The 13,516-nt window shown below is 43.9% G+C and overlaps 2 protein-coding genes and 1 long non-coding RNA gene across 4 annotated transcripts in view; 1 reads left to right on the top strand and 2 right to left on the bottom strand.

Annotated features, from left to right (window-relative positions):
• Positions 1–13,516, bottom strand: part of LOC143354319 (A-type potassium channel modulatory protein KCNIP1) — a 41,126-nt gene that overhangs the window by 7,446 nt on the left and 20,164 nt on the right. For both annotated transcript variants that reach the window (XM_076788320.1, XM_076788321.1), the window contains exons 3-6: positions 3,349–3,418; positions 3,207–3,277; positions 2,528–2,800; positions 10–325 (exon numbers count right to left, since the gene is read on the bottom strand). In XM_076788320.1, coding sequence (XP_076644435.1) covers positions 278–325; positions 2,528–2,800; positions 3,207–3,277; positions 3,349–3,418 — 462 coding nt within the window. In that variant the 3' untranslated portion in view covers positions 10–277. The remainder of the gene's footprint in view (positions 1–9; positions 326–2,527; positions 2,801–3,206; positions 3,278–3,348; positions 3,419–13,516) is intronic.
• On the top strand, positions 4,492–13,094 carry LOC143354321 (dynein regulatory complex subunit 5). Its single transcript, XM_076788323.1, has 10 exons — positions 4,492–4,622; positions 4,718–4,990; positions 5,216–5,407; positions 6,358–6,522; positions 7,626–7,764; positions 8,554–8,791; positions 10,745–10,897; positions 12,616–12,730; positions 12,819–12,853; positions 12,887–13,094. Exons 1-10 carry the CDS (start codon positions 4,576–4,578, stop codon positions 12,907–12,909), a joined length of 1,380 nt encoding a protein of 459 aa, XP_076644438.1. The 5' UTR covers positions 4,492–4,575; the 3' UTR covers positions 12,910–13,094.
• On the bottom strand, positions 11,039–11,909 carry LOC143354320 (uncharacterized). The gene is made up of 2 exons (XR_013082314.1): positions 11,359–11,909; positions 11,039–11,145 (listed from the first exon to the last, which is right to left on the bottom strand). It is a non-coding gene; the product is annotated as an uncharacterized LOC143354320 (long non-coding RNA).

Raw genomic sequence — 13,516 nt, 5'->3', positions numbered from 1 at the left:
CAAAGTAACCTCAACAAAAGAGCGGAGGCTCCGGCTGATTCCACCAATGAGCCGCGAGAAGCATGTACAGTTCCTGATCCTGAACGGTGTATCCCGGTGGCGGCTGCGAAGGCAAAGGCGGTGGGATCGGTGGCAGCAGAGAGTAGGACGGCGGCGGTGGCGAAGGCGACTGGGACTGCGAGAAGGTTGTCGTGGTGGAGAGCGGCGTTGCCGGTGTTGCCGGTGTGGTCGGCGTTGTCGTGCTCACTGCCAAAGGAGGCTCTTCCTTCGCCGGAGATCAGAGCGCGCAATCGAACATCGCCAATGACCGAGTGATCACGTCATCCTGAAACACAAACATCCTCGGGGATCAAGCGGTCGTTCCGCGCGCGAGCAACATTCCGTTAAAAACGTTTCAGATTCGGCACCCCTTGTTATTTTACCCTCGCACAACAGCCTGCCATCTAAACTCGGCGCACACTTGTTAGCTAGCCCCTAGACGCCCTAGACCCGACACACTTGCGAGCCAACCCCTAGACGCCCTAGACCCGGCACACTTGCTACCCTTATCCGTTATACAGTGAATTCTCGTTGTATGACAGTGCCAACCTTACCATTCAAAGTCAGTGGAAAAACTCACACCACCGCGGTGAGTGGCCGAAGCTCGAGAGCCGTCGCGACCACAACATTCTTGGCTATATCGGTGTGAGACCAGAAGACCACTACTAATCCAATTACAAAACTTCTTTATTTTTCGTTATTTTTTTATGAAACTTTCAGCAACACATTCGTGGCATTTTTCTGATTAAAATGAAACCAAATATGATATAATTCCGATGATAATTACGTTTGTTATGAACGATGGAAGTCTTCCCATGACAATTACATTCACGGAAAATTAGTGTAAATGTGATCCGAGTTGTATCGCGTTTGGTATCATTTTAATCAGAATAATGCCACAAATATATTGGTGAAAGTCTCATAAAAAAATAATTAATAGTTCCAATTTTAGTATATGTACTGCCGAAGCAAGTACAAAATAATTAATAGTAAAGAAGTTAAATTTTTCATTTATAGGCCTGCGCTCTTTCTTTCCCATACGCTGTCCTTCTCTGCGTTCGAAACTTTCATCGCTCGTTACACAAGTAAATATCATCGGAACTATATCATATTTGGTTCCATTTTAATCAGAGAAATGCCACTAATATGTTGGGAAAAGTTTCGTAAAAAAATAACGAAAAATAAAGAAGTTTTGTAACTGGATTAGTAGTGGTCTACTGGTCTCACACCGATATGGCCGACAATGTATGGCACACTCCTCGGCGACGACGGCTCTCGAGCTTCGCTGTCCGTCCATTGTATCGGAGACGGACATTTTCGCAGTCTTCTTGTCACTAGCGCTTAGTGGTCATAGGTTTCTTATGACTTGTAGACGGATATGACTCTTAGGTTTCCAACGTGTCCTGTATATTTCAAATGCGACGCTCGGCGAGGACCTCCGATTTCGTATTCGTGGCAGTAAAACGAACGGCGGGACTGACATACAACGAGAATTCACTGTACCTTAGATCAGGTATCTGGGGTTGCTCGGAGCGAACGATAGACGTAGAGAAGAGAATAGAAGATAGAGAATAAAGAATAAAGATAGAGATAGAAGGATAGAAAGAGATAGAAAGATAGAAAAGGTTTCTCTTCGCGAGCATATCTTCCTCTAGAACGAATTTCGACATCAACAATAAATTTCGGTACAATTTCGGTTGTTGACGCTATCACCCTTCTGGGAAGAACGCAGAGCCATTTTAATTCATTGTGGAATTTCCAAGATTGGAAGATTTCACGAGATAACTGATCGTACAATTCGACGTACTCATCTTTAACCCTTTACGTTACCGACTATAGTCGGCACCCATGCGACAACCTGTGTGTACTGGTGCCGACTACAGTCGGCATCCACGTGACCGTCTGTGTACAGTGAATTCTCGTTACGAGTCAGTTGCATCGTTCTTGTGACTGACTCTTAGACGAGGTTGGCACTGACTCGTAATGAGAATTCACTGTATCGAGTGCCGACTATGTGCACACTTTTTGGCGCGGTGTCACGTTCAGTGGTGGTTCTCCGGCGGAGCGGACTGCCGTAACGAAAGGGTTAATCTTACGAACCAATTAATACCAAACCACAAATATTCGGACAGTTAACCGAGCCTGTATCGTACGTACTCATCGATCATTCGAACAGCGTACGGCTTGACGTGTCCGGATAAACGAGGTGATATTGTGTATAAATAATCAAATAAATATAATGGCTAGATACTGTTGGGAAAAAGACGAGAGTCCGTAAAGCAGACGATATTTCAAGTTTGCTCGGTCCTCCCGTAAGACAGTACGTAAAACAGTATTCCGCAGGGTGGAACACCGGGTATTATAGGCTCTGTTTGACAAACGACCGGCAATAAGGTCGGATCGGAATGGGACCTCCATTTTAAATGGAGGAGCCCGAATCTCGGGGGCCACGAAGTAAGACGTCGCGTCGCGCGCGGGGCCGCCGTACCTTCAAGCAGCTCTCGATAAATTCCTCGATCGTTATTACGCCGTCCTGGTTCAGGTCTAGCTTCTTGAATACCCTGTCCAGCTGTTCCCTAGCTTTCCTTTCCTCCTCGGCGTGGTGCCGCCTGCCCATCAGCTCGTGCACCGCCGTCACCACTTCCCCCAGCTCGCCCCTCGTGATGCAACCGTCCCCGTTTATGTCGTACAGCTTGAACGTCCATCGCAGCTTCTCGTAGATGCTGCCTCGTAGCAACGTCGACAGAGTTACGAGCAGATCCTGCAGCGACGAGAGAACCAGCTTTCTTAGTCTTCTCGATTTTCCGCCAATCACGTTATTCTAAATACAGAATTCGCGCGAGGTCTAGTCACGATGCACTTTCGATCGTTTCGAATTTCTACAAAGGGATTTTTAGAATTTCCCCTTGCCCCTTCCATCGACAGTGCTCGGTCCCTCCTATGTGGCGATATCTTCTCCCGCGAACGCTCGGTCCGCTCTCGGCGAGCTTATAGATTAGGGTAGTCCTTAGCTAAAGGGGTGAACAGTTTTTTGTCTTCAGATTTTTATGGTCTTATCGTCGAAAAAATCGAAAGTCGAAAAGGATAAGGACCACCCTACTATGCAATAGATTTCGCTACAAGCACGTCGTCGAACCGTCGTGATAGATCGGTTTGGAGTGAATTACCCTGAAGCTGATGGCACCGTTGCAGTTTACATCGAACGCCTTGAACACGTAATGGGCGTAGAGGCTGGAGTCTGGAATTCGTACGGGGTCGCCGTTAACTAATTAACGCAAAAACGCTGGTCTTTATTTAATTGGAACTCACTGCCATGAGGGAAGAACTTCGCGTAGATGTCCTTGAACGAATCTTCGTGCACGACACCCTCTGGACACTCCTGAAACCGACAAGTCGACGAACATCAACGAGCTATCTTCGTGTACTCGCAATCTCGCAAACTCGACAAATCATTGTGTAAATAACCTTGCAAATTGTCGCACATACGAAACTAATGAAACTAATGAAACGCGTCAACTCGATTTCTGATGGCACTAGTGTTCCCGATTTCTCAACATTTTTCATTTCTCGAGAAATGAGAAAAAAAAGACTATATTTCTCGATAATTCTCGAGAATTCTCGAGAATTTTTAATTAAATAAAAAAATATTGGGAAACTTTTACCAAATTTTTACAAAGTGAAACATTACGCTTTTGTTTTGAAATGACTTCTTAAGAAGCATAATGCGTCTAATGTAGAATCAGACAATCTACTTCTTTTCTCTTTGTAACAAAATCTGTAGCCGTAGAAAAATTTCTTTCATTTTGTGCGGATGTTGGCTTTATCGTATACAGAACATCCAAAAGCTGCTGAAGATTGGGTGTCCTTTTTCCAGCGGACTCAAAAATTTGGAATTCCGTTGTTAGAGTCCGGAATTTATTTTCTTCTGCGGCTAAACTCTTGAAGGCTGTCTGCAATTTCGAATTCTAACTGTTTTTTCCAGTGATGGTTCCTCATTCTGAGAATCTGAAAGTTTTTCACTATTTTCATAAGAATCATTGTTATATTTTCCAAAAAGTCTGCTTAGAATTTGTTTTGCCATTTTATACATATCTGCCTTGGATGTTAAATAAAGAAATGTATCATCTGAATCTTTTTGCAGAGACTCTGGATTATGCAGATATTTGATAAGGGATACAACAATCTTGTCTCTTCTTTTAGATATTTCTTCTTCAATAACAACAAGAAACTCATTACTCAATTCAGTATTCAGTTTTTCTAAAGTTCGAAATAAGAATGTAAGAGAATTCAAGAATTTATATGTTATAAAATAAATGAGATTCGTAAGAATTTTCCTAGATTTAAATTTCTCGAGAAATGAGAAATGATCAATTATAAAATTTCTCGAGAAATTCTCGAGAAGGAACACTAGATGGCACGGATCGTATCGATATCGGTAGGCAGACTCTCTGAAGGTAGAAATCGTTCCCGTCGATGGCGTAATTCAGGGGGACGACGAATGTACGCTTGGCGAATGGAGAATTGATATTTGGAAAAATGAAGATCCCGCACAGCGTGCCGAAAAACGCGTTCGAGGTGTACAGGTATGTAACGGTAACGTTCTCGAAGTAATTCGAGAAGCAATTTCTATAGGGATGGTCGATCGGACGAATAAACTGGTCTTCTCTTCTGTTTCGAGATGCTCCCACGATACGACGCGACTATCGAGCGAGGTGGATCGGACACTTTGCTCGGAGGATCCTCTCTGGGACGAGAACAGGATCCCAAGCCTGAGGAGGCTCGCTCTTCTCGCCATAGCTGTCGCATGGGAGGATAATCCGATCCTGGACGAGCTACCAACTTGCGAGGACAGGAACGAGCTGATCGAGCTCCTGCCCGTTGACCTACCTCTCGAACTCGCTATTACGAAGATCGAGGACGAGCACTACTGGGAACGATGCTCGAGGAACAAGTAATCGACAATCTAAACTACAGAGAGGCCGACGAAACCTGCCGACAAAGGGAAACTTTTCGTAACGATTCTCGAAACTGATTGTTTCGCGGATCCGAATTTGAACGTTTCCATTCGCTCTCCTGGCGGTTACGAAGCAGTTCCAGTCGGCGGGTTCGATGGATCGAATCGATACGGGGTAGAAGAGATTTTCGAAGAGGCGTCAGGTGGCAGGATTCGTTGCAGGTGGGAAACCAACGAGCTGGCCTTGCACGGAAATTCTTGGCGACAGCGGTACTGCGAGGGTGTGTTCTGCGAGTATCTCGAGAGCCTCGAGCCAAGTTTCTTCGAAACGCAGAGGGACGAGTGCGAGAGAATGATCAGCCTCGTGAGAAGTTACGTGCACGCGATAAGGATTCGTTCCCTCCGACCGACCAGGCGAGCAATCTGCGGGAAAACTTTTCTGCGACAGTCGAATCTCCGTGTTTTATCTATTCTAACGTGTCCGAGAACGAATCGAATTATTACGGGTACCCATAAGTAATCAATTATTTGCAAAGAATTTCTTTTGCCTTTAGTTCTGTACCGATCGTCGAAGAGGAAATATGTATTCTTTTACAGTTTCAGTATAATTTTTTTTGCAACCCTGTAATAAAATGGCGGCGTCCGTACCTTCCGAGGATCATACTTTTTCGTTTTCATGCGGAATTTAATGCAACGGTAACAACAAAGAACAAGCTTAAGTTTTTGTAATTAATATACATTTCAAATTGAAATTTGTTTTTGTAATTAGTATACATTTCATTTGTCATTACTAATGACACTTATTATTATTGTTTATTTCTAATCAGATTTCGGATAGTACAACTAGTTTCAAGAAAAATTGCCTGTTTATTTTTGCAGCTCACTGAAATTTTTACTGCAAAAGAGGGCAACTTCAGTCCACAGAAAAGGTGTAATACTGCAAATTGACAATGCCCGGCCCCATGCAGCGAAACTCACTCGGGAAAAAATCAAAGAATTGCAATGGGAAGTTTTATCGCACCTCCCGTATTTAAGAAATAAAACATTCGCTTCTGTAGAAGATGTAAAGGAGGCACCTTGGGTCATATTTTGCTTCACGAACCCTGGGTGTCTATAAGAGGGGGATTGAAAATTTGCAGGAAAGATGGCAAACTGTCCTTGACAACGACGGAGATTATATAATAAATTAAGAAATAAAAACTTGAATTTGCTACAAAGTTTGTTCTAGATTTCAAAATAATTGATTACCTATGGGTCCCCCTAATATTTTCGTTCTTGCGGCTCTCGTAGTACAAGAACGCTTTCTCCGCGTGATAGTCTTTTCTAGGTGGTAGAGCTAAAAATCTGCTGACGATGTGTCGTAGGAAAGAAAAGTCTCTGGACGAAGGGGATCCCTGCCACGCGGAGGAAGACATCGTCCACCACGTCCCGATGGCCGTGATCTTGCCCCTGCTGCCCGAGCTCGTCGAGATCCGCATCAACTTCGGCGTAATTTACATGAACGACGGGTTCGAGTGGCGCGACTTCCAGTGAGTAGGTTACCCCGACGCGGCTCGACGCGACGACACGTAAAATATGCATTCGGCGCAACAACAATACGACCCCCGCTGAATCCGTCGTTTCTCGAGGAAGTCCTTAAATTTGAATGGAGCCGCTCGCAGGTGGATCTCTTGTTTTCCAACGGGCGAGACGCTGGGCTAGGCGCACGAATCAACGGGAATAATAATCGCGTGCCGTGCGCTCGACAAGCCTCGTGTACGTTCCTGGGACGAGCAAAGATCCCGACGCTATTGAATATTATTGCAGCGCTTTCCTGGTCGGTTTCCAACAACCTACGCCATCCTTGACTAGCGAGGAAGGTCGGCCAGATATTTTCGACGCAAAACCGCCGCGCCGCTCCGCGCCGATCCGGCCCGACCCGGCGGTTTAGCCCTCGCGCGACGATCGCAGGGTCGTTTCTACTTGACTGAGAATGCTACTATTATCGAATATGCGCGCAATTACCTTCGACCCTAAACCTGCCACGGTCAAGTGACCGGCTTCTTATTTTACGGTTATCAGTAATTTCGGAATTATAGAGATGCTTTTGCGGAAAATCGTAGATACATCGATAAAAAAGGCGCAGAATCGGGCTAAATTGAATCTTGTCCTTTTTAGAAAGCAAGACGCACCATTCGCTTTTAACCCTTTGCACTCGGATGTCCCCTATAAAGGGACATTATGAGTCCAGAATCGATGACTCCGAGTGCAAAGGGTTAATACTTATCAGGTCTAGTGATAAAACCTTCGAGCAACGTCTCGGCCCTGCTCTGTCGCTCGAGGCGAAGAAACAGCGCAATTACCTTCGACCCTAAACCTGCCACGGTCAAGTGACCGGCTTCTTATTTTACAGTTATCAGTAATTTCGGAATTATACAGATGCTTTTGCGGAAAATTGTAGATACATTGTAGATCTTGTCATTTTTGGAAAGCAATACGCACCATTCGCTTTAATACATATCAGGTCTAGTGTTAAAAACTTCGAGCAACGTCTCGGCCATGCTTTGTCGTTCGAGGCGAAGAAACAGCGAATCGCTTCGAGTCCAACGATCCGTTCGGCGTATACTGACGTTACGATTCGCATGAAACACAGGTTCTCCGTGGAGGATTGCCAGGGACTGGGCCAAGGAGCGCTGTCTTGCTCGAAGCTGAACAAGTTCACCGTTTCGAGGAGCAATTTGGATCAGCCGCGGGTCGCTGCGCTGCTCCAAGGATTGGTGGAGCACCAGAATGTCGGTGATCGATCAGTGTGACAACAATTAGACCGCGAACCGTGCGGGCTCGTAACGCGCGACGGGACAGCCTGGCAGGACCCGACCAATCGGAAAAATCGATCAAATTCAACACTAAATTCAATGCTAGCCTAGCTAGCTCTCGCGGATATCAATCCATGAAACTGATTCTCGATTCCCGTTTAACCCCTTGCAGTGTAACATCGAGTCTTTATTAATTTCCTTTGCACCGGAATCAAATTGAATTCTGTTGCTGTTGGAACGTAGTCATTGGAGAATACAGTGAATCCCCGATATAAGTCCCTACAAGCCTCGCATTTAACGGTCCCTAGAACTACCCACACCACCGCGGGGTGTACCCCGTGAGGAGGAGGAGGAGGAGTTAATCAGAACAGTGCCACGAATATGTTGGTCTAAGTCTCATAAAAAAATAATGAGAAATAAAGAAGTTTTGTAATTGGATTACTAGTGGTCCTCGAGCTTCGCTGTCCGTTTCTACGTGCAACATTGTATCACATAAAGATATGTTCTCAGCTTTCTTGTCCCTATCCGTCTATATGTCCCGGGTTTTGGCCATGGAAACGCGAGGATCGTTTACATTTCCAGCGTGCACTGTGTAATTCAAATGCAACGTGTTCGGCGAGAACCACAGATTTCGTCTAAATGTCCCTCGTCAGAATCGCGCAAGGGACTTATATCGGGAATTCACTGTACATAGGCATACAATAGATATCAATTTCTGCAACCGTAAAATAGATGGTTGTGCTAACGAGATTCCTTCGGAAACAGATAACGGAGATCGACTTTTCCCACTGTAAACTGGGGGACAAGGGCGTGTTCGCCGTCGGAGAGTTTCTGTCGACGCACAACGCGAAGGTGATGCGTCTGGCGAACAACGACATAGGGCCGAAAGGGGTGTCGGGTCTGGTGCACGGAATGCTCAAGAGAAAGCAGCAGCCGGTGCTCGAGCATTTGGACCTGAGACTGAACCCTCTGCTCGACGAGGGTGCTACGCATCTGTGCGCCTGTGAGTGCATCCTCATCTTCTCCATCCGCGTGCTCGTTGCAACATTCACTTTTTCTCGCGACTCGTGCAGCGCGCAGCGGCAAGTTTCGCCGAGATCCTGGCCAAAACTGAACAAAATATGTCTTCTTTAATCCAAAGATGTATGCGTTGCATTTCATTTAGGAATGATTAGATCATTATTTTTCACTAACACCAGTTTTTATTGTACGATTCGATGTATACGGTGAATTCTCATTACGAGTCAGTGCCAACCTTACAATTTGGAGTCAGTGGAACAACCCACACCAGCGCGGTGAGGGGCCGAAGCTCCAGAGCCGTCTCTCACATTTTCTCAGTCTTCTTGTCACTATCGGTTAGTAGTCATAGGCTTCTACGACTTGTAGACGGAAATGACTCTTAGGTTTCCAGCGTGCCCTGTGTATTTCAAATGCGACGCTCGGCGACAACCTCTGATTTCGTCTAAGAGTCAGTCACCAGAACGGCGCAACTGACTCGTAACGAGAATTTGCTGTAATATACAATGTTTAGACTAATATTGAAAGTTTGACTTTAGTATTGGACTTATAGACTATCGGAGTCATAATTAGACAGATTAGAAGCAAATAGATAAAAAATTTAAGAATATCAACGTACTGGTTACAATTACTGAGGGAAGAATGAAAGGGCCTAGACGAGTAAGATAGTCAAAAGTGCCCGTAGAGGTTTTTCAATGATCAATGAACCATTCGAAAGCTGACCAAGAAAAACCCCTCTTCTTTCTCTTAAATCACATTTCTTAGGTCAAACAATTACTTGTTTCAATATAATAATGTTAAAAATTACTTAATATATACCTGCGGTAAAACCAACAGGTGTAACTTTCCTCCTAATGGCAGAAATGTCGAAAAATTCGATTTTTATTGTTTTTAACAATGATGTCCCACAACAAAAAATCTAAAAAAAATTGACAACACTGCCTGTCATAGTACTTTATCAGGGAACTAAACAGTAGAATAGCATGTTTTCATATTTTTGAGAAATCTGCATTTTCCGATTTGTTTGGGGTTTTTTTACTTTTTACGACCACAGTTTGCAACAAAAAAATCTGAAAAAATTCTCAATAATGCGCCTTAGGATCTAAAATATGCCACATTTTTTCAGAATTTTAGGAAGCATCAAAGTGCGGAAAATGCGCGGAAAAGCGTGAAATCTAATTTACCCTGTAACTACCCTCACGGGCAACCTAGGAGGTTGAAATTTTACTCACAGAGGTTTTTCTTGGTCAGCTTTCGAATGGTTCAATAATCATTGAAAAACCTCTAAAGGCGCGCTGCTTTGTCCATCTTAATCGGCTAGGCCCTTTCTCCTTGGCTCCTGCTTCTCGAAAACGATCCGAACAATTTTTATTTTCCATAAAGATCCGCGTAAAAATATTAGTTTCGTCCAAGATTTCGGTTGCGCTTGCCACCGTGCGGCGATCGTAAAGTTGGCCGCCGCGATAAACTTGAACCGTTTTAGCCTGGTTCGGGGGCAAAGCAAGAACGCGGATATCGGGGTCTACTTCGCGCAAGATATTTAGGATCGTGCCAACGAACGCGATTCCCGTTCTGCGGGTGCAACGAGCCGAACGATCGATCGATGACTCGATCAGGCATTCGGACCGACGCGCGACGCGAAATTCCCCGTTCGATTCGGTTTTCTAAAACCGGAGACGAGTTCAATTCCGCGTCTAATAATAAACGATCCGATCGGGAGATATTAAAAAATCGTGAAAAAGGCTTCTCTCCCGAATCGATCATCGAGATGAGACCGTCGAAATTAGAACTCGGATAGAATGCCGTCCTCCCCGTCTTTCACTGAATTTCACCTGACTCGAACGAGGCGAACAGCGCACGCGATCATTTATATTCGCCTGATCGGACACGCGAATTCTGAATGGAAGAGGCACACCGCGAGATCCTAAATCCGTTTCAGACCTGCTGCGAACCGACAGCCTAGAAATACTGAACGCGAGCGGCTGCGGGATAGAAGCCGCTGGAGGCGCGGCTTTCGCCGAAGTATTGACCTCCGGATGCAACTTGAAAACGCTCAGCCTAGACCTGTCGAACAACGATTTCGGCCAGCCAGGTGAGAGAGAGAGAGAGAGAGAGAGAGAGAGAGAGAGACTCGGCTCCCGCAGACCCGCTAATTACGCCAATCGATTACACCGTGCAACACCCGAATGATTATCGATGCCCAATGCCTATAGAGCTTGATGCCTCGAATGCGAATCCGAAAACCAATTTCCTCCATCGGCCACGGTTTTCCAGAACATTCGCTTCGAATAGATCGATCGAGAGATTCGAAGACAGAGGAACATTGTCGATACTCGATTGCTCGTTCATTGGAAATGTTACAGAGACGTCCCGCGCGTTCAACGACTCCAACGTGCTTAAAGCTTTGCTTCCCGAAACGCGCAGAAACGGATTGAACAATCGATCCGATTCGTAGCGCGCGCGCGAGCTGAGAATCAAATTTTTCTTTTGCAATCGAACGCCAGTCATGAGAATGAATGTCATCCGAAATGAGAATGTTCGAGCTTCCCGAACGCACAGAGTCGCGAATGGCCATTCTAGGTGGAAAAAAATCATAGATCCTTTCACGCTTCTTCAAACCGATTGAAATTTTGTGTTGGGTCGTGAAATGAGATTGAACGTATGTAGAACCTTTAAAAATAATATTTATATTGAAAAATATTGTATAAATTATAGAAACAAATATAAAAATAAATAAAAAATATAATATTAAATAGGTGTAACAATAATATCTAAATATAACAATATAAAAATAATTCTTCGCTAATGTCGCTGTCGCTATCAACTAAGTTATTTATGGGATTAGACGGAAGTTCTTGTTAAAAGTAGATCTAATACACTTTTCGGTAGCGAATTTATATTTTTTTGCGGTATCACCCTATAGTAATTTAAGATGGGATCAGAAGTAATTAACAGCATTAAGTCGTAGTTTGTAGATACACGCGAATTCTTCCTTGTGTGGCCAATCCTAAACCTTCTTGTGTCCTTGTTGCGAGCTTCTTGAGCCTCTTCAGACATCGTGCCAATTGGCAATAGACATGATTTACTTATTTCTACACTATGAAAGGCAGGTTAGCAGATATTTGCAGCTGATTTTTTGTCAGAATCCGTTCTACATAGTTTGAACTTAATGCAATAAAAATGTCAAGATGGGTTCTTTCGAGACTTTCTAGTTCTGCTCTATTAAAGTCAGCCAACCGGCATAGAAAAGTGGTACTTACAAAAATCTCTAAAAACGATTGTAAAGGACTTTATTAACGAACTTTGTGAACATTAGTGTAAATATTTACTTATGTTAATATAGAATATCGTGCATGGAAGCTTAAAGATTCATACTTATTGCTCTGTCATAATTTTCTTTAGAACAAACATAAACGTACGATTTCGCCGTATTACGGTTCGGAGTTGTCACGTGTTGATTTCGATACTTCTACAGCTATTAAATGAATTATTATAGGTATAATTATGTAAACATTCCGAAAGAAGAATATATGAATGTTATATGTATTTCCTGACATGACTTTGTTCCACCTAAAATGGCCGGTCGCGACAGTGTGGAACGGGAGCGCGATAGTTGAATAACGATCGGTGGAATCTCGGACGATCGGGCAGAAAAATGAAAGGAGCCTGCAATCGTCGAGTCGGGCTGCTCTTTCTCTTCGATTTTCCTCTTGCGACGACGAGACAACAAGATTCGCGCGTAGGCCGAACGGTGTAGGGTGGCTGCACGGCTGTACGGTTCTATGGAAAATGATAAACGGCCGATTTCAGTGGGCGAGATATTCGAGGATGCATTGAAGAACATTCCGTTCATTGTTCGGTTCGACGCTCGGATGTGCAATTTCTCCGCGCAATCGGAATACTCTATTTACGAGAGCGTGCTCTGGTAAGGAGAAGCAATTGCGTGGCATATCTCGCGATAGGACGAGACGATCCTGACGATCGAAATGATCGAGAACACCGGCCATTTTCAGGAACAGGAAGGTGATCAAGGCGAAGGCGAGGAGAAACATGTTCGACCGATCGATCGACGCGCACGTCGTTCACGAGAATTTGGTTTACTGAATTTCAACGAAACAAACGGAATCAACTTTGCTCAACTTTACTCGTAAATAGACTTGCGGATCTTTATGCAAAATAAAAAATATTTGCATTGATTGCAAGACACGGGAGCGAAATGAAAATTTCTTTCGTCTTTTCATTATTTTATTAAGCTAACACCAATACGCTGGTGCCCTTAAATCTTTTCAGCATGTCCACTGCTTTAAATCGTGCTTACCCATTTTTGTCATACATGCATCAAATCCGCAGTCTACTCATAAATGGTAAATTCGAGATCTCGTTGTTTTTAACACAAGCTATTCTGCGAGTAACGTTGTCATGAAACTGCGGATCATTCTGCAAAATAAATGAAGCATCAATCTTTGAGGAAGCTAAGTGCAAATTTATTTTTCTCATTAATAATTCGAACATGTTGAAAATAGTATATCGACATTCTCGAATTCTTTCAATCTTTTTAGATTCAAAACCGATTCAACCCTTTGCACTCGAAGCTATTTTAACTTCAAAACCAAAAATTTCTTCTTTTTTTCATGTTATACATACAAAATGGTGCAATTCGCTCGTGCAATACTGAAATGTTTAGCAATTTATTAAATACAAGCAAATTTAA

This window comes from Halictus rubicundus, chromosome 5, assembly GCF_050948215.1.
Source record: "Halictus rubicundus isolate RS-2024b chromosome 5, iyHalRubi1_principal, whole genome shotgun sequence".
In the NCBI taxonomy this organism is placed as follows: Eukaryota; Metazoa; Arthropoda; class Insecta; order Hymenoptera; family Halictidae; genus Halictus; species Halictus rubicundus.
This window is presented reverse-complemented; position numbering and strand designations above follow the sequence as displayed.

Bases quoted from the DNA above. Each gene is read 5' to 3' on its own strand.
- LOC143354321 (XM_076788323.1), top strand. From the start codon at position 4,576: ATGAAGATCCCGCACAGCGTGCCGAAAAACGCGTTCGAGGTGTACAG. The intron at 8,792-10,744 runs GTGAGTGCATCC...AATCCGTTTCAG, and splicing joins TGCTACGCATCTGTGCGCCT to ACCTGCTGCGAACCGACAGC. The intron at 12,731-12,818 runs GTAAGGAGAAGC...GGCCATTTTCAG, and splicing joins ATTTACGAGAGCGTGCTCTG to GAACAGGAAGGTGATCAAGG.